Source organism: Polyodon spathula, chromosome 8, assembly GCF_017654505.1.
Source record: "Polyodon spathula isolate WHYD16114869_AA chromosome 8, ASM1765450v1, whole genome shotgun sequence".
Lineage (NCBI taxonomy): Eukaryota > Metazoa > Chordata > Actinopteri > Acipenseriformes > Polyodontidae > Polyodon > Polyodon spathula.
Window position 1 is genome coordinate 43,009,785 of NC_054541.1, and position 23,318 is coordinate 43,033,102.

Sequence of the window (23,318 nt, forward strand, 5' to 3'; positions counted from 1 at the left end):
CATAAAAAAGAAATTATCAGTAGTAGACATTTGAAATAACTAGTCATCAAAAGTCTAGCATGGGTTTCACAAACAAAATCAGTTTTACAGTCTTTTAAAAGGATTATAAGGCTACGAAATGTGTAACACTTTCTTCATTTACATCGCACAGTAATTTGAGATTATTCAACAACGAAGTATGAGACAAACAAAATTAAGGAATCTTTAATCAGTTCAGGACTGTTGTTCTAAACTTATAAACGAAGCAAGTGCCCCCCCACCCTCAATTTGTATATTGTACAATTAATTTCTCTCTAGCTTAGTTTAACAATCTAATATGCATTATCAACATCTGTCACCACACCACATCTGGCAGCAATGAAGACAAATTAGCAACACAATTCAGCTAATCTGGCAATAAGCCTAAGCATGCAAAATCAATTTTCTGTGCTTAGTCACTGGTGGTCTGAGGAATGATCGACTTTCTGTCTCGTTCTCTGGCGCCCAAATCAAAAGGGGGGGAAATTATACAGCAATCTGGGTAAAGTTGTTTTCTGAATCTGCCATGGCAACAGATCGTCACGTGAAGAATTGTTGCCGCTTTTCGTTTTTCAAAGTATCACCGAATGTGATTATTAAAGGAAAGTGCTTCAAGAAACAACTGGTTTCAGCCTCAAAACGTTGTGGAAAGCTAACACACGTCTTTACAGATGATGTACTTTATTAGCAGTTTTTTTTTTTTAAGGGGAAAAGGGTAAAAAGCACATAAGAAGAGAAATTGACAGGAATGTTTAAAAAAAAAAAATCTGAAAAAAGTGAGAAAACCACACCACAGTTAGAGGAAAATAAATGTGCCACCATTACACCTAGCTCTGTTTAAGATACCATGTAACATTAAAACAGAATCCCTTATTGTTTACAAGTTAAAATATTGTACATGACAGGTATCAGGTTTTCTTTAGGTCAGTTCAGTGTTTGAATTTGTATTTGTTTTACTTAGCCTCTTATGCACAAGCTGCTATTAAAAAAAAAAAAAAAAAAAAAAAAAAATCACCTGAGAAAAGGTAAAAACAAATTGAAAAAATCTCAGGACCTTAAAGCCGTCCAGGTGCTCCATTTTTTCTCAAGACATATATTTAAGTACTGTACATCGCTGCTTCTTAGCATATTAAAATCAGTCCAGCAGTTGTAACCTGGGAGCAAGTATGACAATTGCAAGCTACAAACCACCCAGCAAAACACAGCTTTATACAACTATAAACCATGACCATTTGAAGGGCTAACTTCTGCTCAATACCTACCCTTAATTTCACTGACATGTTTTTCCTTCTCCAGCTGCTTATCCTGTTTTTTAAAGTACAGATTATCCCAGAAATACGTTGGTTCCTCTTGGAATGTAGTTTCTCCAGAGATGAACTCACAGTCCCCCTGTCCCTAAATTTCTCCACAATCAGTTTAAATTCCAATTGCTTAGCCCTTAATTTAAAATCACAAATGAATCACAGCTGCTGCAAGAACCACATATGAAAACTGTGATGAAGCTACTTTCATTGGGTAGAAAACCAACCCAAAATGAGCAAACATGTCCTCTTGCAAAATCTCTGTCCCGACACTACGGGTTTGACTCTGTCTTTTTCAATCTATTCCTACAGGTTGCTTTCAGCAAAACTTTCAAGCATTAAGCTAAAACAGTATGGGAAGTCAAATAAAACAGTCACAGCGTTCTCATTTTTAAATGTTTATAGCAGCACAAGGAAAGATGTTTTATTGTGAATATGTGCAAAACTTGCCTAAATTTATCAGAAGCTTAATAAGTTGTTTCATAAACATCATGTAGTAATTTTATCTTTTTTTTTTTATCATCTTGCATTACAAAAATAAGGGAAATACTTATGGTCCTATTTACACTATTCATTAACAAAAATTATAGAAATTTGTATAAAATGCATAAAATTAACAATGACAATAAACACTCTTCTTAAAGGAAGTTGTTCCATGTTTTAAAAGATCCTCTTTTTCATAGTTCGTAAGTTGCTATACATTCTCACCAAATGATTGCAAATCATTTGTTCAAATTGCTTGAGCACAGTTCAACTGAGGTAGTTTTTTTTTCCTTAATAAAAAGTTCATACATATTCCGCTATGTACTTATTCTGTACGGTTTAAAAGTGTCAGTCAGATGGTTATTAAAAGGCTGTTCATAGATGTCCATGCTCTGTCCATTTGTAGAGTCAGCACAGTCTAAAACATTCTCCTCCTCAGGCTCTGAGTCTGTGTCCACTGTAGCATAAGGATTTTCATGTAATGTCATTGGGTTGTAAGGAGCTGAATAAAACTCTTGTTGTGGCCTCCATAAAGACTTTCCAAATGTTCCTAAAAAAAATAGTAAGAACAGAGACTGAGATACATAGCAATTTTACCTCTTTTGAAGGACAAATTAAACTCATGCATTACGGTAACTTTAAAATAGTTATAATGCTATATTTCCATTCCACCTACCCATGAAGGTGTTGGGTGGCATTCTCTCTCGATTTCTATTGAAGTCTGGAATGTCACTGTCAGCTGAGGATCCTTCATTCTGTGTGTGAACTGAGCTGTGGAGGCACCCATTTGGCAACTGCATTAGCATGCTGGCAGCAGCTTGGTCAAAGGGGTCCTCCAGGGGGTGTGTGCAAGGATAGTATTCCTTTGACTTACAATACTTAATGTTTCCTTCATAAGGCTCAATGCAAACAGGTCTCTCATCAGGGGTACAACCTATAAAAAAAGGAAAAGGTAAATACAAATAAAACATGAAAACTAATATATCCATAGCTTACTAGGGCCCCAGGATTAGTGACTCATTTGTCTTGCCCATAAAGAACACCTTGTAACACACGTTGTGCGAGACACACCCAAAAAATACATTCAGTTAACGATGGATACATAATTCATAAAGTAAAGCATGAAGAACAGGTTAAACTTGATGCAAGTAACATGTGCCAATGTGTTTCATAACTCAAATAAGAAGTATTTACCATTGAAGCAAGCTCCATCAGATGGGTCAGTGCCATACAAATTTCCTCTTGTACACACAGATCCTATTGTCCCTTGGTAGTGACACAGCAGTGGATCCATGACAGCCTCCATATCCATTTCACTCCCAGTATCTAGGCACATACCTGTCAGTTAAAAAATGATGAGGCTTAGGATATGGCGGCATGATCATATTTTAATATGTACTGCAAATAATGAAATGAAGGGTATGCATTTGTCTTCATTCATATCTTAAATAAAACAGCAAGACAAGTTTGATTCCACAGTGAACCCTTGTCAGGTGGTCTATCAGGCAGAAATGTGTATTTGGTCTTGTTAAGTCTTACCATTGAGATCTCTTTGTTGTAAATAATATCCAGTAATTGAGGATGCCATAAACTGGTGGTGACTGCCATTTTCTGAAGGAATGTAGCCATCTTGTGTGTCAGCCAATGTTCCTTGGGATGACAAGTAACTGGGGATGTCTGTTGGCAAGTTAGTCTCATCTACGACCAAAAAATTAAATCAGAATCAGCAACTGTTTAGAAAATACATTAATTAATGAAGACAAATGCATACCCTTGCTAATTTATATGCTAAAGCATTTTATCAAACAGTAAACGCTATATGATTATATTATATTACAAGAACGACATTTTCAGTGTTATTTTAACAGCCAACAATAATAAAAAGAAAACATTCCACTGCTTTTATCTTTGTTACAAAACAAATGTGTACCCTGACAAGAACAGTGCAATAAACTCTGCCATATTGAAGTAGGGGAGTCAGTGCCCACAGTGCAAAGTTTACACACCTGTATTTGTTACACTGCAGTCCTCATTGCGTCTCCTTGTGTGGTATATGATGACCACCCACACAAGTGATGTTCCCACCACACAGCAAACAACAGCAATGATCACTATGCCAACTGTAGTCCAGCCATCCTCCTCTAATGTCTGGCCAACAGTTTGAGTGGAGTCACAGTTTGGGCTGGGGACCACATTCAGTTGAATGTTGCCTCTTTCCGTTCCCAGCGTATTGGACATTTCGCAGGTGTACTTTCCAGCATCTTCCACATTTGTATCTACAATTATAAGTAGTTGGTTTCCTGCTGCAAAAAAGTGTCTTTCAGTTACAACCAATGGGCTGTCATCTTTTGTCCAGTTCAATTTTGGGGGAGGGCTGCCACCAGCAATACACTGAAGTACGGCTGTTTCTCCTTTTGCAACGGTTCGATCCATTAAAGGACGCATGAAAGAAGGTGTTTCTATGAGAAACAGAGAAAGAGAATTATTTTTTCTGAGCTAAAATGTGTATCACTATAAGCCAGGTCAACATGCTTTACAACTGAACTGCCATCTGAAAAAACAACATTTAAATCTATAAAAATTGGATATAAATAACCACAATTAATCTTTAATGCACAATTCTTGCAATACACTTCCATCTAACTTTAAGCATTTATGTTCTTACCCAGCACAGTTAGGGTGGCATTTGCAGATATCGTCCCAGCACTGTTTTGAGCAGTACAGCTGTATACTCCTATGTCCTCAGTTTTGACATCGACAATAAAGAAAACGTCGTCCTCAGGCATCACATGCATGCGTCTCTCCCGTGCAGCAGGGAAGTCTGTGCCACCATCTTTCTGCCAGGCTATCTGAGGAGAAGGGTGTCCAACTGCTGCACACTCCAAGCGGGCCATTGCTCCTGCCCTGACGGTCAGATCCATGGGCATTTTTGTAAATGATGGAAGCACTGGAATTTAAAAAAAAAAATTCAAGTTGAATTATAAAAATGAACATTGCCAAGCTCATACAGATTCAGTCCGTGTCTCTGCAAGACCTGCATTTAGCTTTGGTAAACAGCAGAGATGCACAAATATTTTCATTTACAGCTTGTTCATAAAGATACTAGTAGAATTGTAATTTAAAAACTAAATAAATACAAAATATAAACTTCAAAATCTTCTACAAATGTTAATATAGCGAGAAAAAAAATGGGACAAACAAGAATATGTTTGCATGTCTAGGAACTTCCTCGGTTTCAGGCATTGCCCATTGTTAAATGTGAAAATAAACACAAAGGGCACTTACTGTTTACAGTGAGCTTGGCTTTAGTGGAATAGGACGACCCAAAGTGATTGGAGATTACACACTGGTATTTGCCTTCCCTGCTAAAATCAACATCTCTTAGCCGAAGAATTGTAGTGTACTCCATCACTTCTCCTCCTTGTGCTCTGAGATGGGCATAATTCTCTATTTCAGCATCATTCAGAGCCTCGTTGTCCTTCTTCCATGCAAAGGTCATCGGGGAGTCACTGCTACTTGCAGCAGAACAGACAAAACTCACATTGTAACCCTTTATTGCTGACTGGGTTTCAGGCTGCACTGTAATCTGGGGTTTGGGAAAATCATCTGAAAAAAAAACAAAAAATATCTCATAACACTTAATGTACAGCAAGGGAAATGGTACACAATAATGATTTGTTATTGGTAAGGTCATGCACTTAAAAACTGTTTATTATAAAAAAATATATATATTAAGAATCTAAAATATCAACAACACACACACACACAAAAAAAAAAAAAAAAACTCACCACACACAAAGTCTTCTTGGTTCACAATAAATATACTTTTTCCTTTCAACAGCTGGGGATGGGCACAGATGGCATTAATGAAGGGCTGAAAATGGTTATCTGCCACCCACTGAAGGAGCCATTTCAGCTGGCAATCACATAGCAGGCTGGACGTGTTCAAGTGTCTGGTGAAAGCAATTGTACAATTTAGATCACATACAGTTAAGCTGACGCTAACAGAAACAGACAAAAACCCTGAGCCATGTAAAAGTTACATTTACATAGTAAAAGCTAAAAACTATCTGTTGAAAATATGTAGACGACCATAACTACTACTTTATTTAGTGCTGGGAAAAGGTGTAAGAATCAAGGTTTTGAATGTAAGTGAAATTCTATTGTAATGTGGGACACTGCGTCAGCAGGACAAATTGGGTTTATCCATGTATAATAAATTAAGGGGAAAAAGCAGAATAAAACAAAAACAAAAGGGGGCTTATGAAGGAGACGTTATTAAGGTTTGTAAAAACAATACTTACAATTCCTGAAGTTTTTTCATTTGTGAAAAGGCGTTTCCTTGAATGGACATTATAGCATTGTTGTTCAGGTCACTTGAGGAAAAGGAAAAAAAAAAAAAAAGAATTATGTTGAACTTGCACACATCTGTGAAGCTATAACTTTTCAACCAGGCCTCCTTACACCTTTGGTTAAGTTAAAATAGCTGGAAAGCTAAACTGTCTGCAATCAGTTCAACAATCAAAGCAGAACAGTCTGTGCTGAGGGGCAATTAAATGTGGGCTGCACCACAGTCAGTTAATCAAGCAGTTCCTAGCTTTAGCTCTTTTAAAATCCAGCATGACTGTGAAAAACTAATTCAAATCATGTGTTCCTGGCTCAGAACTGCAACATTCATGCCTACACCCACATACAGTGATCGATCCGAATTCCACCAGGGTGGAAAGTCTGACTAACAGACTGCTTGGTTGCTTGTCTGACCTAATTTATAGAACAGAAAGAAGAAAGGAGACAGTCTGATTCCAAACAGCTGGTTTAGTTTACTGCAGTATTACATTCAACAAATTTGGATTTTACTGGTTTAAAACACTTCTTTAAAAAAGAAAAGAAACACTACCAAAGACTGAACAAAAAAAAAAAAAAAAAAAAAGTTTGGATACTTACAGGTGCTCAAGCACATCCAGTCCTGAGAATGCCTTTTTAGTGATAGACCTGATACGGTTTCCCTGGAGAACCCTGAAAAACACAAGAAGCATGTGCCATAAAACCACTTTTCAATCACAGAACAGCAAAAATCTCAACAGACTGGGTTACAAACTTTGGCTACTAAATAGATACTTTTGGTTGTCCAACTGGCTTTCCAGTTCAACATTCCAAGAAACATAAAAGGCCCTACTGTACACATTGGAGCACAACTAGGTTAATTCTACAGTTCATACACTGTACCCAGGCAAGCATAACAATCCAGTGCATTAAACACATCATCTGTGGGTTTCTGAAGTGTCTAAGGAAATTATGGATTTTTATAAAAGTAATAGTTTAGAGACAGATACAATTCCTTTACTTCCATCAAAGACCACTGAGTGGATAGGAAACCTATAGCTTTACATCACTAATCACTTCCATTGGGAGTTGTGTTTCTTGATCAAAGTCTACTTCTTGGCACCATAGTCTCCTAGCCATGACCCATAACCTCACCCCAACTCCCTTCATCTTTATCAGAAAAAAGAGTGAACAGCACTTCCTCATTTTATAAAACACCCCCTAGTCACTTTTTTTTTTTAGATTTCTGTTGCAGTGGGTAAAATATACAAACTTACAGTTTTTTCAGTTTGTCCAAAGCAGAAAAAGCTCCATTCATGTCTTCAATGGTCCAAGAGATTTCATTGTTTTTCAAGTCACTGAAATATAACAGAACTTATTAATACACATTCTTTTTAAGAGAACCTGACAAAACATGCCTCCGTTTGAGCTTATTTTGAAGTACAAGAATCAACTTAAAATATTTAAACTCCCTTTGGTTTATAAGGGCCCCAACTGCATAACTGAAAGCACTGTCTCCTGCTGGTTCTGCAGACTATAAAAAGTTAGGGGTTGTTTTTCAGGTCACACAAACACGTAGTTTGTATTTTATAAAGCATAGGTGGTTATCACAAATATTTATGATTTAAAAAACAAACAAAAAAAAACAGAACTAAAACAAAGAATCTATTTAAAAATAAACTACATAAACACACATCTTCTAAATATGATCCACTTAACATCTAAAGAGCTCAAGCAGTGAGCAAACAAATCCTCAAGGAGAAGAAACAAAAGCTTGCAAATAATTTCTTTGACTTGAATTTCAATCTATCAATGGGCTCAACTACCTTTTTATTCTTGTTTAACTATTAGTTTCCTTTTCCACATGCTTGGCTAAATTTGAATGACCTGGACCTTGGTAATCATCATCAGCCCTTGACTACACACATGCCCTAAGCTGACCTCTGGAGAACAAATCCCGACATGCTTCCTTTTACCAACTAAAGAGTTTTCAAACAAAACTGGAAGAACTACATTCCCTAGTTTATGTCAAACAGTGTTTTCTGTAACTTTATTAAGCAAACTAAAAACAAACACTTGTGTACATTTTATTTTTTAATCTTACATTGTCTTGGAGAAATAAATTACAAATAGTCATAAACTGTCGTAAATATGAGCCGTGAAACAAATTATTTAACAGTAAACACAAAGTTACAACACAAGTAAGGCTTGCACAATTAATAGTTTATATTAAGATAATTACAAGACTCACAGTGTATATAAGCTGGAAAGACCCCGGAAGGCGCCATCAGCAATGAAGCTCACTTTGTTATTTCCAATGTGGAGTTCGCCAAGCAGACTGAGACCCACAAAGCTGGATTCATCTAACCGTGTTAACTGGTTTGAGGTGAGATCCCTGTGAATAGAGCAATGGAGCAATTAAATGTGTAATCATGGGGCCAACCATACTTCAGAAAAATGCTAACTCTCTGATCAACAAATGATCTTCCCAGTGAAATATTCAGGACTTGTTTCTTACTTCCTTTCCTGGTACAAGCAAGCCACAGATACAAACAAGTGGCTTTGTTTTGTGCAAGCCAGATACATGTGCTCAATGCAATTGTACAAGGTTGCACATTCAATGCCAATCCAATCCAATCCACCCTCACTGAAACAAATGCAAAGTTTGTTTTACTCGTATCTGTAATATAACAGTACCAGGAAATCAGTCCTGTGTAGGCATATTTTCTCAGAGAATTCTCAAATGGAAAGTTGGTAGACACACTTAAATGCTGTGCATACATTTTTTTTTTATGCTATGCAAATTACAGTTCGGACATACTGCACTGCCTTCAAAAAAAAAAAGTGGCATGGTTTTCACAACAAAAATAAATCTTTCACACAAAAGGCTGTTGCTATCACCCAGTTGTCACCTTGGAAACTTTGTTATGAAAAACTCACAGATTACTAGTAACAGGCTCATGTTTTGGCATGAACTCTACACTCAAACTGGAAGAGAATAAAAGCAACTCACAGCTCACTGAGTTTCTGGCAAAACTCCCAGGCGTCAGGTTCAATCCTGCTGATGGCATTCTGGCCGAGGTGGAGCTGCTGTAACATCAACAGGCCGTACAGCCATCCTTTACTGACTTCCGTCAAATTGTTACAGTCCAGTTGCCTGTAAATTTGTAGAAGGGACAAAACCAGATTAGATATACGTGCCAACAGTGCTCAAGATTACATTCTTGACTTTACTACCGAGTACGCTCTACCGATGAAGCACTTCTGGTAAAAATAAATAAATAAATAAATAATTATAATAAAATCTTGTACTTACAAAACTTCCATACTGCTCAATCCCCAGAAAGCTCCATCCATGAGTTTACTAATGCCATTTCTCTGAATTTTAAGAGACTTCAGAGAGCTTAATCCATGGAAAGAAAGACCATCAACCTTCTTAATGCGGTTTCTGTTTAGTTCCCTGAAAAAAAGTAAAAGTAAAACAATATATTATTTTAGAAAACAAAACAAAACAAATATTTTCTTATATTTAATTAAACAAAACTTACAAGTGTTGCAGTTGGGAGAGTTTGAAAACCTTGGGAGGAATAGATGAAATTCTATTTCGATTCAATTTCAGAATCTGGAGAGAACTTGACAAACTGTCAAAGCAACCGGGTTCCAGTGAGGCAATCTTATTGCTGTTAATATACCTGAAACAAAAACAGTTTGACAGGTTAACACTTGCGATCAAGATAAAAATAGGAAACAATCAGACATATAAAAAAAAAGCATCTAACAGAAATACTTACAAATATTTTAGCTGCAACTGAGTGAATGATGTGGCCTTCAGCTCCACAATATTATTGTTGCTTAAATCCAATGTTTCCAAGGATCGAAAACGATTCAGCTGTTCTGGGATCAACTCTCCGATCTTGTTATTTGATCTGCAATAGAAGCCGTAGAACATTAGAATGCTAAAATATAATGTGTGCTTCTGCTATATACATACTATTATAGTAGGAACATACAATACCCAAATACTAACTTTTACATTCTCATCTAAATACATACTTGTGGTAGATAATTATTTATTTTCAGGTGTTAACCGAGTGGTGTTTTCTCTAATTAAAGCTATGCGTTACAGGCTGGTTTATACAATGTTATTTTGTTTATAAGGTAATTACTAATAAGGTATTAAAACTGGCAATTACTATAGTGATGAATAACATTCCCTTAGTGAAAGCGCACCACAGCAGAAGACAGCAATTTCCTGAACTGCACGCCACCTAAACTGCAGTGTGAAAGCTGCTTGGTTATAAACATAACTTGCACAGTGCACTCTTTGTAGAAGGACTGCTGCATAGAACAGAAATCCTTTATACAGTACTTGGACATGCGTGGTTGTTCCAGTATCCTGACTGTGTAACAGAACTTTCCTAAAACCTTGTAATTCCACAGTATTTTGAGGATTTTTGGTTTTTTAATGTTTTGTTTGTTTAAATTAACATTTAAAATAACCATAGCTTCATTATTTGCAGTTATCCATTACCAGTAAACAACACATTATACTTAGGACTTCCGATTTTCGGTTTTAACTGATAAAAGCAGATGAAACACCCCCCGATACAAAAAAAATGAAATCGGTGGATAGCCAATAAACATCGAAAAACACAAAAAAACTGTGGAAATGAGATTACAATCAGGATGAAGGCTTGTTAGCGGGACTTAAAGCTGTATTACAGTTAAAATACGGAGGATTTAAAACAGAATTGTGGTGAAATATACAAAAATGCCTACAAACAAAAACCCCAGAATGTACCCGTGACCATAGGGATTTCATTGTGGAAGACAGGAAAGGAAAGGAGGTACAACATAAGTGTGCAAGTACTGTCGAGTTATTACTATACATATTGACAGAAAAAAAAAATGCTCAAGCATTTTGGAAAGTAACCAAAAACACTACCATTTCATGCAGTATAGCAAAAACAAAAGCCCCCCAAAAAACAGACTTTCATAAAACTCGAAAATAGCTAAAAAATAAGCACAGAAAAACACAATTAATAAAACCTGAAAAACATAAGCCCTAATTCTCTACTTATACTGTATTTAGCATGGATTACATGACAATGAAGATGGTCTTTTACTCAGTCCCTTTCTTACCTAAACTATCTCATAGGCTACATAATGTAAAAGTAAGCAGTTTTCCATGTTGTAATAAGCAACCAGTAAAAAGTTACAAATTTGTCTTTTGTGTACGGATTTGCAACAGTCTTTGAAAAGGTGGTAGGTTACTGTGGATAGACAAAGAAAGCGCACACTGCTATGGTTTCATTTTACATGTCCCCTGTACTAAAAACCATATCAGTCCTCACTGGGAACACTAAAACCTGACTTTCCAGTTTTGTGCAGGAAACCTAAACCTAGAAGGCTCCAGGCTGCTTGAGAATAAAAAGCAACTGTCAACACTTAACAGCCTCATACCTTTCACACAAGATTCAGCCCAGGGCTTTTCAGCTGTGATGTGGCAACATGATAGGGGGCTTCAGTGGCTTTTTGTGCAATGCCTGCCTGCATGCCCGTTCCCTTTCTGGGTACAAAAACGCCTGATCAAAATAGGTGTTTGTAAACAAAAGGGAAAAAGTAGCACCTCATCTATTTCAGAATCGGAAAATGATGCCTCAGAATTCTGAGTTAAAAAAAAAAAAAAAAAAAAAGAAATCTGCACTACAAACAACTAGCCAGTCAGGGGGGGGGGCACTTTACTGAGAGATTGCAGATTCCCTTACAGTTCGCATGCCTCAAGGGCATGTCAGTGAAGACAGAAGTCTCTATTTCTAATGTATACAACTTGAGATCTACTTGAAGCACTATCCCGAATGGAGTTCCAAGTGTTTTATATGCGGGCGTATGATATGGACATTTCACACATTCACAGTGAACAATGCTGTCTAGAAGAGCCAAATGGGTCAACACTTTCAGTACCAATGCCTTACCATACTTACAGTGATGTGCACAGTAAGAGACTGCCCAAAATAAAATCCTAAATGACAACTTCAGAGCAGGCAAAGGAACCAGATACAACTCCCTCTTAAACAGGCAGCTTGATAGACTGCTGTGAACAGAGCTATTGAACTCAGGGAGCTTCACACTCACTGTAAAAGAAAAATGCACAGCAGATCAACAATGCCACTACGGAATTGCCAGTGTCATCTACTGTATTTTAATTAAGCTACTTGAAATGTAGCAATACTGATTGCAATTATAAAATATTTAAAAAGGTCAACTGATGTGAAAAAAGCTATCCTGTAACATGTATTTTCTACCTTCAATTCACAGACTCTCAGTCAGTCAGCTTCAGTAACAAAGAGTGACTGTACAGTAAGCAGGTTCCATTTGCTATCTTTTAATCTGCAATCCTCCCCACTAACAAGAGCAGTATTGTACATTTAACTGGAGAGCTTTCAAATTTGTCCAACTAATTTTCTAGCAAATGAGGTTATTCTGCACGATTACTCAATATTTTAGAGCTGGAATAGCAAGCCATGAACTACACTGCTGCGATAACCCAGTATTTTTAAAGGATGAGAAAGAAATAACTGACATAGGGATAACAGTAGAATGTGTCAGAAACGGCTTAAATCAAAACACCTTGGTTTATTAAATTTGAAACACTTAAGCAAATATAACATTCAGAATTTTGTAGTGAAAAGATTCACCATTCTGAGGGAAAACTGTGCAAAAGCCAACTAATACCAAAAGGAATGTAATTGTTTATTATTCTAGCAAGCAATCATTCGAGAGAATGTTTTCCAGTGACTTGGGTCACCATTACTTCCACCACCTGTATGATTTGTCACCGTCTCTTTTTACACTTGGCTGATCAATAAGCAAAGACCTGCCAGCACCAAATGCTGTATCTAACACTCACCGCCTCACTTGCTGCTTTTATACACTTAAAATTATCTCTTCTGAAATGGGCCTACATGTGTTGTCCAAAGTCAGTCCCTGTCAATGGAGCAGTACAGTGTTACAGCAGTCCTCCTACATTGGCTTGGCTTACATGCAAAAATAAAAAATAAGCCTCACCTTTTTGTCACAGTAGGTTGGTAGTACTTTTCAGGCAATTTGGGTTAATGTAATATTGTGCAGCTTTCTTAAACTGGGTTTACAAGAAGTTTTTAGGTGTTGAAGAAATGCAGCGTGCCTCATTTGCCCCCCCGCAAAAAAGAAATCAACTAAATTTAAAAAGGGTGGAAAACAAAACAAAAACCCACACATAGCATTAAACAAATACTAAAAAAATAAATACCAACATCCCATATGAGAGTGCATTGTACTACCCATCTATTATTTTCTAAACTCTTTTCACTGCACGTGTATTTATATACATATTAAACACATTCTCACGATAATGGAGAGAGAATCTGGACTTTCTAAACTGCATGTAAACCAAGCCATTAAGAACAAAAATATGTTCCATGTTTGCAAAGGAAGCACTAGCTCTTAGTCAGTGACATTTGGAAGCAGTTTATCAAATGCATCAGCCATAATAAGTAATCAGACATTCAACAGTTTATGAACAGCAACTGCTAACACTGAGCAAAAACAAGTTTAGAAACGCCCACAAACAGCAACAACCAAAGCCAATGGAACTGGAGAGCAGAACGTTCTGAAGCCATTAAAGAAATAAACGCACCATTGAAAACTATTAGCTACTTCTAAGTAAATAAAAAAACTAAATACTTTTCTGCTGCTGTAAGGAACGTTCTACATATAATGAATAAGACTGCAGAAACAATGAAGCCCTAAAAATATACCCCTTATAATTTTAGTACTGACTAAGGTTTTCCTTCTCCTGCTTTGAGATTTCTGGCAAAAAACAAACAAAAAAAAAAAAAAAAAAACAACAACAACCACCGCAGGTATTGAATGTCACTCAGTTCTTATTTAAATAGCACAGCAGACAGAGTGGCTGCTCCAGCTGACTTCGCTGACCCAGGCCCAAAGGAAAAATAAACCCCAATAAAAATCACCAGATGTGAGCAATTGAGTCGTGATCATTTTCATTAATTGAACAATTTCCCAGGAATTTATGGTTTTACTCTTTGGTTTTTCTATTTATTTTATGCAGGCAACAAAGGTTTTATTGTGGCATGACTGGGTAAACCTAGTTTACAGAAAAGATGTTGGTTTTAAGACTGTTTTCGATTTTATTTTTTTCGTTCCTACCGGTAATACAAATAATAATAATAAAAAGAGATAATAGACTTCAACCAACAAATTCCATCTTTTATGTTTCACATGTGTTTTAAGTACTCGATAGGCTTTAAGTTTCCAAATGTAAAAGCAATCCTGGTTTTCATTAAAGGCGCCACAGCAGAAGAGAGAGTCATATGATGGCTTTTAAAAACTCTGTTCTTTATCCAATAGGAAATACCACACACACTAGTGCACTGCCAGCACTTATAAAATGGGGGATTTGTTATTTGGCATATAAACATTAGATTGATTTACAAGATTAGACGCCATAGACTTACTCAAAGGAGATGTAAAGAAATATGGCTGGCATTATTTTACCAGATACACTCAAACAGCGTGCTGCAATGGTTTTAAAAAACTGTATGGAAAATGTGTTTTAAAAAGGACAGAAACCCCAAACAAGGCAAAAAGAGAATTAAATGGTTCTAACAACTTTCTATCATAATCAAGACAATATACAATGCTAATATACTTATATTGCCAAACACCATCATTAATAATGAATAACAGTACTACTCATAATACTAACAGTACTGGAGTGGCTTCAAGCTTTCATTCAAAGCAGCACCAGTAATCACATTACAGTACATATAAATTAGATACACACACACACACACACACAGAGAAATCATATTGCATATCATATGTAATGGCAATGTAGGTGTTAATGAGAAAGCAGCCGTTCTTTTTTTGTTAATGAATGAACACATTTCTTGGTGAAATCGGATTATCTGCCAACTCTGACAAGCACATTTAAGCTAAACTCTGTTTTCCTTTAATCAAAAAGGAAGCCACATTTTAAACTAAATCCCCAAATAAACATATATTAATGCTTCCTTGTCAATCCTAAAAGCAATTCAATATATTTTACTGCAGCACCAGATAAAAAATAAAAAAATAAAACTTAAATCGTTCAGGGGGGTTTGCCATAAAATAATGGACAGACCAATTTTACTTACACAGAAAGGAGTGTAATGTTTGCAGATAATGGCCCCAAGTCTGGTATGGAATCCAATTCATTATTATTCAATTTTCTGGAAAAAAAAAAAAAAAATTATTCACACAAGGAAAACATGATATACATGTTATATTGTATTAAGAAAATAAATTAAATAATTTGAAGATAACAAAAAAACACAGCTTACAATTCACGTAGGTTGTGAAGCTTTTGGAATGTGCTTGCTTCAACAGATTTTAGTCTGTTGTTGCTCAAATCCCTGCAAAAAATAAATACAAAAATTAGCAAAACAATTAATTGTACTCAACCAATCTGTAAAAGTATGCCAACATTTATAAAGAAATACATACATCTTGAATAGTTGCTGCCTACACTTAAATCAACAAAAAAGGAAAGAAATGTACCAAAAAATAATTGAAAACTAAAATGTCATGGTTAAGAAAAGGGCTATGCAGAGTTCAAAATGAGACAAAAGGTAGTTTTTATGTATTTATTTATTTATTGCAGTTTTTAATGGCTTAAATGTACGTCAAAGACTAGATTCTTAACTTCAGATACAACCTAAAACCTTGAAACTACCTTAATTGAAACATGTTGCCAAACAGACTACCAGACGCAGGCAGGCATGTGCAGATATGTTTTGTTGGGAGGTGTAACATGCACAAATGCTGGCAAAGGCCTGAAACCATAAACCCCTCCAATTACAGCCACTGCTGTGCATGATAAACGCACTGGAGCCAGGCACTTTCACTCATAGTTCAGAATGCATCCATCTGGAGTTTACCATGGAAACCTTGAGCAAAACAACTTACATTTTATTTACAAACTATCACACCTTTTTCTTTTGTTTTAGCATGGTTCTCACTCACACACCACAAACAAAAGCCAACACAAAATAACTAAAATGACTTCATACAAGCGATAAATCAAAGATCAACAAGATACAATACAGGTTTCAAGCACTCCCTGCTCCTTCAACACTCTCGATTGTGTTATCTGCAAAAGTATGTACCTTAAATGTATCTAGATTAGTATGAAAAAGTTTTTTTTGGTGTACTCAGGCAACATTCACACATACTGAATCAAAAAAAGTAGCAGTTTCCCTGCTTTAAGTAAACTTTATGTTGACCCAAATTTTCTTTTAATAACTTGCAAATGTCAGCCACTACAGAGAAGAAGCATTGTTAACTAGATCTGTATACTTAAAAATAATGAGCTGCTGTATGGCTTACACCCAAATTCAATTTCTATGACTAGCAACTAACCGATTCAACAATTTAAACAATTCAGTTACTGTAGTTCTTTACTTTACACTTGCATTTACAAAGTAAACTGCATTTTGTTATCAAGTTTAATAATCCCCCAACTTGTTCCTGCGTCCAAATCATCCCTTTTTTATTTTATTAAGTAATTATAGATTATAATGTGTCTTTGTTCCCACTGTGGGGCTGTTTACAAATTAACATGCAAATTGCTAAAAATGACCTTTTGTGTTTCACTCTTTTCAAAAACATCTGCCTTTTGTAAAGTGTACAGAAGAGTGAGGAAACAGCCCAATGCTTGCAAAACAATGCAGCCATCACGTAATAACCCAATGGGGACTTGCAACGGCAAGAACAAAATTAGCTGGTTTAACTATCAAACATTTCTAGAATTGCAAATTGAATCTGTTATGATGCAGTCAAATGATGAGTGCCCCCCCCCCCCGTAATTGGAAATCTGAATCCTGTCAAGTTCTCTTTTTTTTTAAATGCAAATCCAAATGACAGTTTTTTTTAATCAAGCCCATCGGGGCCTTAGAGCTGCTAAATCAGCAGAAATGGAGAGAGTTGGGAAACACAATGCTGAGCTGTTAGCAGTTTAAAAACGCGCTCAAGAGCGAGTCATAAATAACAATGTTATCGTGCAAAGTTTTAGTGTGGAAAATTCAGAATGGGGCCGTGTGCGTTCTGCTGGATGTATTAAAGCATTGACTATGTTGCATTTTGTTCCACCAAAGGTACAACTGGAGTACAAGGTACTACAAGTTACTTACTGGTAGAACCCTTCTAAACTATAACTTTAATAGGTCTCAAATAGTATACTTCCTCAACCACACTAACATTTAATACTGTACCTTAAAATGTTTTGATAATAGCTGAACAATCCTAAATCAACTGCCAAACTTGTAAAAGGCAGCTCTGCCAAATTACAACAAAAAAGATTTCACCACTGTACTTACAAGCATTTTATTTGTTTAAGACACTTTCAACAGCCTACATTTCCTTTACTAGAATTAATGCATTTCTAAAACAAACAAACAAAAAGTTTAAAATTCAGGCATTTGGTGAAGTAAAGTCACTTCACTGCACACTTGTTTACATTACCATTGATGAAGGTGCTGTATTGCCAGCAGCAATCCCCCCCCCCCCAACTTCACAAAAATAAACAAACAATTCCTGCAAGTCTGATGGTACTCTTAAGAAAACAAAAGCATAAACATACTTCCAATTACAAAAGTATACTTATCTTTACAACCACAGCACACAAAGGACTGTATAACAACTAATATTACAAACTATAGCAGACAAATTACAGTTGTTATTTTATTCTTTAATTTATATTTAAGTTATCCAGTAACCAAGTGGTCAGGCGCTCACATGAAACTAGTACTGGCAACAACAGACGCATTCTTATTTATACACCTGGACCCTGTGAACAGATGGCTTTAAACCAATTTAAACAAGAGTGGAATGCTTGTCTAAAATAAACAGTAAAACTTTTTTTTTTTAAGTTTTGTTTTTCTTCGTGAAGTTATTTTTCAACGTCGGCTTTGTTTTCTTTTCAAATGTGTCTATCTGTAGCTGTACCTCTCAGAGATTTTGACCATATATATATATATATATATATATATATATATATATATATATATATATATATATATATATATTTTTTTTTTTTTTTTTAATGCTCCTTCCCAGGCCTACGTGCAGAAACTAGTTTCACAAAAGTAATAAAACACGACAGGACAGCGTAATTAAGAATTCAAACTATACTCTTTGTTCTTAGCAATACAAAACTAAATGGTTACGGTTCTGTTCTCAAATCTTCATTCTGGGCATTCATATAAGCCAGGCACCCTACAGTCATTCAAATGTTGAGCCCCCCATGTTGTCAATACAGCCATTCTCATTTCATGAATAAGGTAGCATGACCCCCTGGCAGTAGAGGCATTTGAACAGAATTAGCCACAGCTAATTGAAAGCCCTCCTGGGGGGGGGGGGGGGGGGGGGGTTTAAAACGACCAAATTGTATCAACATATTTTGCACTTAACTAAAAAGTAATGCATTTTGTAAAATCGTCATGACACCTAAATTCAAATAGTTTGCGTTAAACGACTTAAAAATGCATTATTATTATTATTATTATTATTATTAAAACACCTTTTCCATAATTTTGAGACAAAGTGGTACAAAACCCTTTTAAGTTAGCTTTTTTTGGCTACCACTTATAGTTTTCTTTAAACACACACAAGTGTGTGTGTGTGGAGGAAGTGATGGAGTTGTCACCAAAACGTTACTCGTCCTAAGGCCCTGAGTAAATTGTGAATTCCGTCAAAATATGCAACATTAGTCATTTCTATATTAAAAAGTAACTGTTTTGTAGTGCGGGAAGATTTTCCCAACACAACAATATTACAAAAATTACGATTATCACTATTTCATTATTTTTTTGTAATGTTAGTATTGCACAGTTACGATAACTTATCAGAATGGCACAGGCATATTATGTGACAAAAAAACTACCAAACACAAAGAAAAGCTGGTCCCATAGAAATCAGTACTTAGTGTAAATCGAGTTACGGTATACTTACATCTGTACTATCCACATGGGGAGATTTCCGGGTACTTTATCCAGTCTTCTTCTGCTACAGTCCACTAGGTCTCCGATACACGAACAAGGAGACGGGGATGACCTACTTTTTTCATAAATTCCTAGGGTTAGCTCCAATCCAGAAAACAGTAGCAGTATGATGGAAAGCCGGGCAGCGCTTAGCGACTGCCTCGCAGCAGACATGTTTAGTAGCCACTTAATCTCCTCCGAGTCCCAAAATCTCTTTCTTATATGAAACCCGAACTAAATCCAAAAAGCTGTCCTGGTCCAAAGAAAAATATCTGTCAGACTCTTCGTAGTGTTGTGTAATCCTGCGTGTTCACCTGCAGATTCCTCTTGATTATAAATTGCACAAAGTATTTTTAAACAACAATGTACAGTACAGCTCACACTAACCGTTAAAAACTTTTCTCTCTACTCCGTCCATGCAGGCTGTAACTTAGAGCCAGGCTTCCCGCAGCGAGCGATCCCATTGGATAAGACAGCTGATGCACGTGACATAAACAGGTTGTGGACAGAGGTAACAGAGCGGTTGTTGGGAAATGTAGTTCCAGTTTTGTTGGAAAGCATGGCACTCGCAGCCAAGTATCTGTCCTATTACTGTTTCCCTGTTATGGACCAGATATAGGGAAGGTAAATTTATTTCCTGTACTTTTATTTCTTCATAAATTCATTTAAACTGTAAGATATATGCTATCCTGTTTTTACCTACGTCAAAAATCAGTTGCTGAGCAAAATGCTAATAAGCAACAAATGCACCTATCATTTAATTCATCGTATATAGTGACGTTTGAATTTTATGTCCAGAAAGTTGAGGAAGGATAGCTACTAAAATGTGTGTTGTGTTTCTCTACTACAAATCCCAATAAGCAATGGGTCTTTCGCTTGGGGGAGGAGGTGGGCGGTTGGAATGTGTCAACCTATGACTGTTACCTGGAGTGCTGGCAAGGGCTGGAGATAAGAGCTCTAAGTGCTAAGTTGTTGATTTGAAGCTATTGAATGAGATGGAATACATATCCTATGCTTTGTCCGGTTAACACTGTGGATGAGCAAGGGCGAAAACATACATAATGTGAAAGTAAATACAACTGACTTATTATAAAATAAATAATAATAATCTTGTTGACATACATACAGTTTCTAATTGTTGTCTAACCAGTACTAAAAATCCTGCTTTAATTGTTTTTGTCTATTCTATTCCAAGAAAGAAAGAAAGAAAGAAAGAAAGAAAGAAAGAAAGAAAGGGAAATGGCTACTATAGGCAAGGGAAAAACAACTCTAAATGCTTGACACATGATTTTCTTTTTATTTTAGGTTTCAATCTTAACATTTATAGTCTGGTAATAATTAAATAAAGTAAATACATAAATGTTCACTGTATTCTACTCTTTTCCCGCAACGTAAACCATAAACATAGACCTAAATGATATTAAACCCATTGTATCTATACACTGTACTTAACACTGTAGAGTTTAGTTACGTAACACTTGTGTTTTTTGTGTGTCTACACTATATTCTCACAAAATGAGCACTAAATAGAGTTTAAACTGTTGCATAAGAGCTGTGTTTATTTCTTAAACATTTAGTTTTTAGGACGCAACCGGATTTGTAAGGATTTGTATCCAAATATTTATATCAAAATAATTAAACTAAACTGTAATGGTATAAATGTAATATGCAGTGCTGCCCGACTGATTTTAATATAAAAATAAATAAATTCATCATAGGCTATTTAAAACTATTGTCATAAATACTCAAACATAACATTTACATGATAGTATTATAAATGTTGAATATTAGTGTAAGGTGTGAACGGTGAGCTTATTGGTTTCACAGTTTACACATGTCACAGATATAAGGAATACAACATTCAGAATAGGCTGTAAGTGATAGTAAAAAAGATGTGTATTTTGCAAAGTATGGCCACCAGAAATTACATGTGTTGTATGCACTTCAAAAATCTGCAAAACCTGCATGAAACGTCATGTGTTATTATATTCACTGCTACATATACCTTTAAGGAAAACAATAAAGTATACTTAAAAAATGTCCTACTAATTTCAGCTGTTTTTCTGCTGTGTTATAAGTACATGGTGCATGTCTCAAGGTGCATGTAGAAGTATCCACTGGTAGTAATTATAGTTGACTTTATGTGATCCAAGACTGAAACCATGGAAACTAAATTATGCATAATTTAGGAGTTTTGATTGCATGTAGCAGAAACAGATGAAGTCTTCCAGAGAGCCATGCCGTGGGCACAGATAGTTCAACTGTTACAGATTTCACCCAACTACAGAATCCTTCCCCCTCATCAAGTTTGAAAATTGCACATCCTGCAGCAATTTACATTTAGAAACAATTAAGCATCTTCAAGGCAGTTCATATTCAGAGGATTATGAATGTAAGCAAGTAACATATTATTATTGTGGTTTGTTGAGCATCAAGTACAATGTATAGTAATATAATATGTGTGTTTGTGTGTGTGTGTGTTTGTAAAACTTTTAAAACTCATTACAATGTACTTATAAAATCAATTCAAATTGCATGATTAAAGCAACGTCTAACAAATCAATGTAAATGATATTGTTTGTCAGGACATAGTTGCCCCAATTTTATTTCTAGGGCAAATACAGCTTTAATTACATGCCCTCATGTCCCAAAAACGTTTATAAACTTTTTGCCCCAGATTTTTTTCATGGGTAATGGTGCATAATGTCTTGTTTAATTACGTTCATGCATACAACTTCTACCTGTTATCAAACAATCTTGCATGAAAATCGTACATTTTAATATTTATATATAATAATATGTGGATGACACTTTGATTATGTTCATTTTGAACTGGTTTGCAAACTCCATAAATTTATTGTCCAATCAAAGCTCTGAAAGAAAACGGTCAAGAATGGGCTTGAATATCTGGACAGCATAGATTGAAAAGAAGCAGTAAGGTGACTTTTAAACACATCATGGGAATTTTAACAGTGAAATAGAATAATATACAGTTACAATATGCAGCTAAGTGGGTTTGTTCAAACATACCTTTTTATCTCTGGTGAGTCTGTTAGAGTACTATGAAACTATCTTTTTTTTTTACAGATATGATCTCATTATCTGGCATGGCCATATTTCTTTATCACAGTGTATGTTTGATTTGTAATTTAGTGTCACAGTATGGATAATATTCCATTATTAAAATGAAAAAAAAAACAATCTCTGCATTGTGAACCATAATATTGTAACATTAACCATAATTCATTAAGACTTTCAGACGACAAACTTCTCTACATTTATTAAGTTTAACTTTAGTACTACAGTATAAAAAATTATGAACAAGCAACTAATGTATTCAGTATATCTTAAGAACGTTCACATTGGTGAATTTTCAGATGAATAATATATTAGCTTGGTAACAGTAAAAGAGATTTTCCACCTTTCAAATAAAATGAATACATTATTATAGATTCCTCTATATATCTTAAGATTGAGTGTGGAAAGTTATGGTGGAAGAACATTATAAATAAAATTTTAGGAACTGTAAGGTGTTTGGAATCAGACAGGTAGTCCTGGGTGTTGTGGTAGATCATGTATGAAGTGCACTTAACAGCATGTAAGTGTGTCTAAACTGCAAAGTGTGGTAGACAACTAGAACAAATAACCACATCATGCCAATGTTTATTAAATGTGTATAGGTAAATTGTGAATTCCACTAAATAAAGACAGCTGTACATGTATGTATTTGCCTGCAGTCTGAATTGTAATTATTTAGAATGTGGTGAAAGTTGGATGGACCAACTTCTTGAAGTAAAATAATATTTGACTGTAAAAACTTCAACACAGTGAACATATGCATAAATACCAGTGCTGCTACTGCAAAACTTGTTGTCTTGTAAATATAGCTTTAAACAGTCCTGATGAATTCAAGCACACACAATATCTCCCATATGTTGGTCATTTTGTCATTGCGTTGATGATATCACTGACATGGTATTTATTTAAAGATATTTACAAGGGTTTTTCCCCAGCTCCAAGCAATGTGTTTTATAGCCAGCACATCTCTCCTCAGTCCTGTTAGATCATTGTACACTACATCCTTTTTGGTTGGTTATGTATTTGCAAAGTG

At 35.6% G+C, this 23,318-nt stretch overlaps 1 protein-coding gene across 1 annotated transcript; it reads right to left on the minus strand.

Annotated features, from left to right (window-relative positions):
• Positions 1 to 1,707: 1,707 nt before the first annotated feature.
• On the minus strand, positions 1,708 to 19,626 carry LOC121319992 (leucine-rich repeats and immunoglobulin-like domains protein 3). Its single transcript, XM_041258037.1, has 19 exons — positions 19,179 to 19,626; positions 15,512 to 15,583; positions 15,326 to 15,400; positions 9,917 to 10,051; positions 9,674 to 9,817; positions 9,442 to 9,585; positions 9,139 to 9,282; positions 8,377 to 8,520; positions 7,403 to 7,483; positions 6,747 to 6,818; positions 6,107 to 6,178; positions 5,592 to 5,755; positions 5,088 to 5,408; positions 4,468 to 4,749; positions 3,809 to 4,261; positions 3,342 to 3,500; positions 2,997 to 3,140; positions 2,479 to 2,736; positions 1,708 to 2,352 (listed from the first exon to the last, which is right to left on the minus strand). Exons 1-19 carry the CDS (start codon positions 19,379 to 19,381, stop codon positions 2,120 to 2,122), a joined length of 3,300 nt encoding a protein of 1,099 aa, XP_041113971.1. The 5' UTR covers positions 19,382 to 19,626; the 3' UTR covers positions 1,708 to 2,119.
• Between the last annotated feature and the right edge of the window lie 3,692 nt (positions 19,627 to 23,318).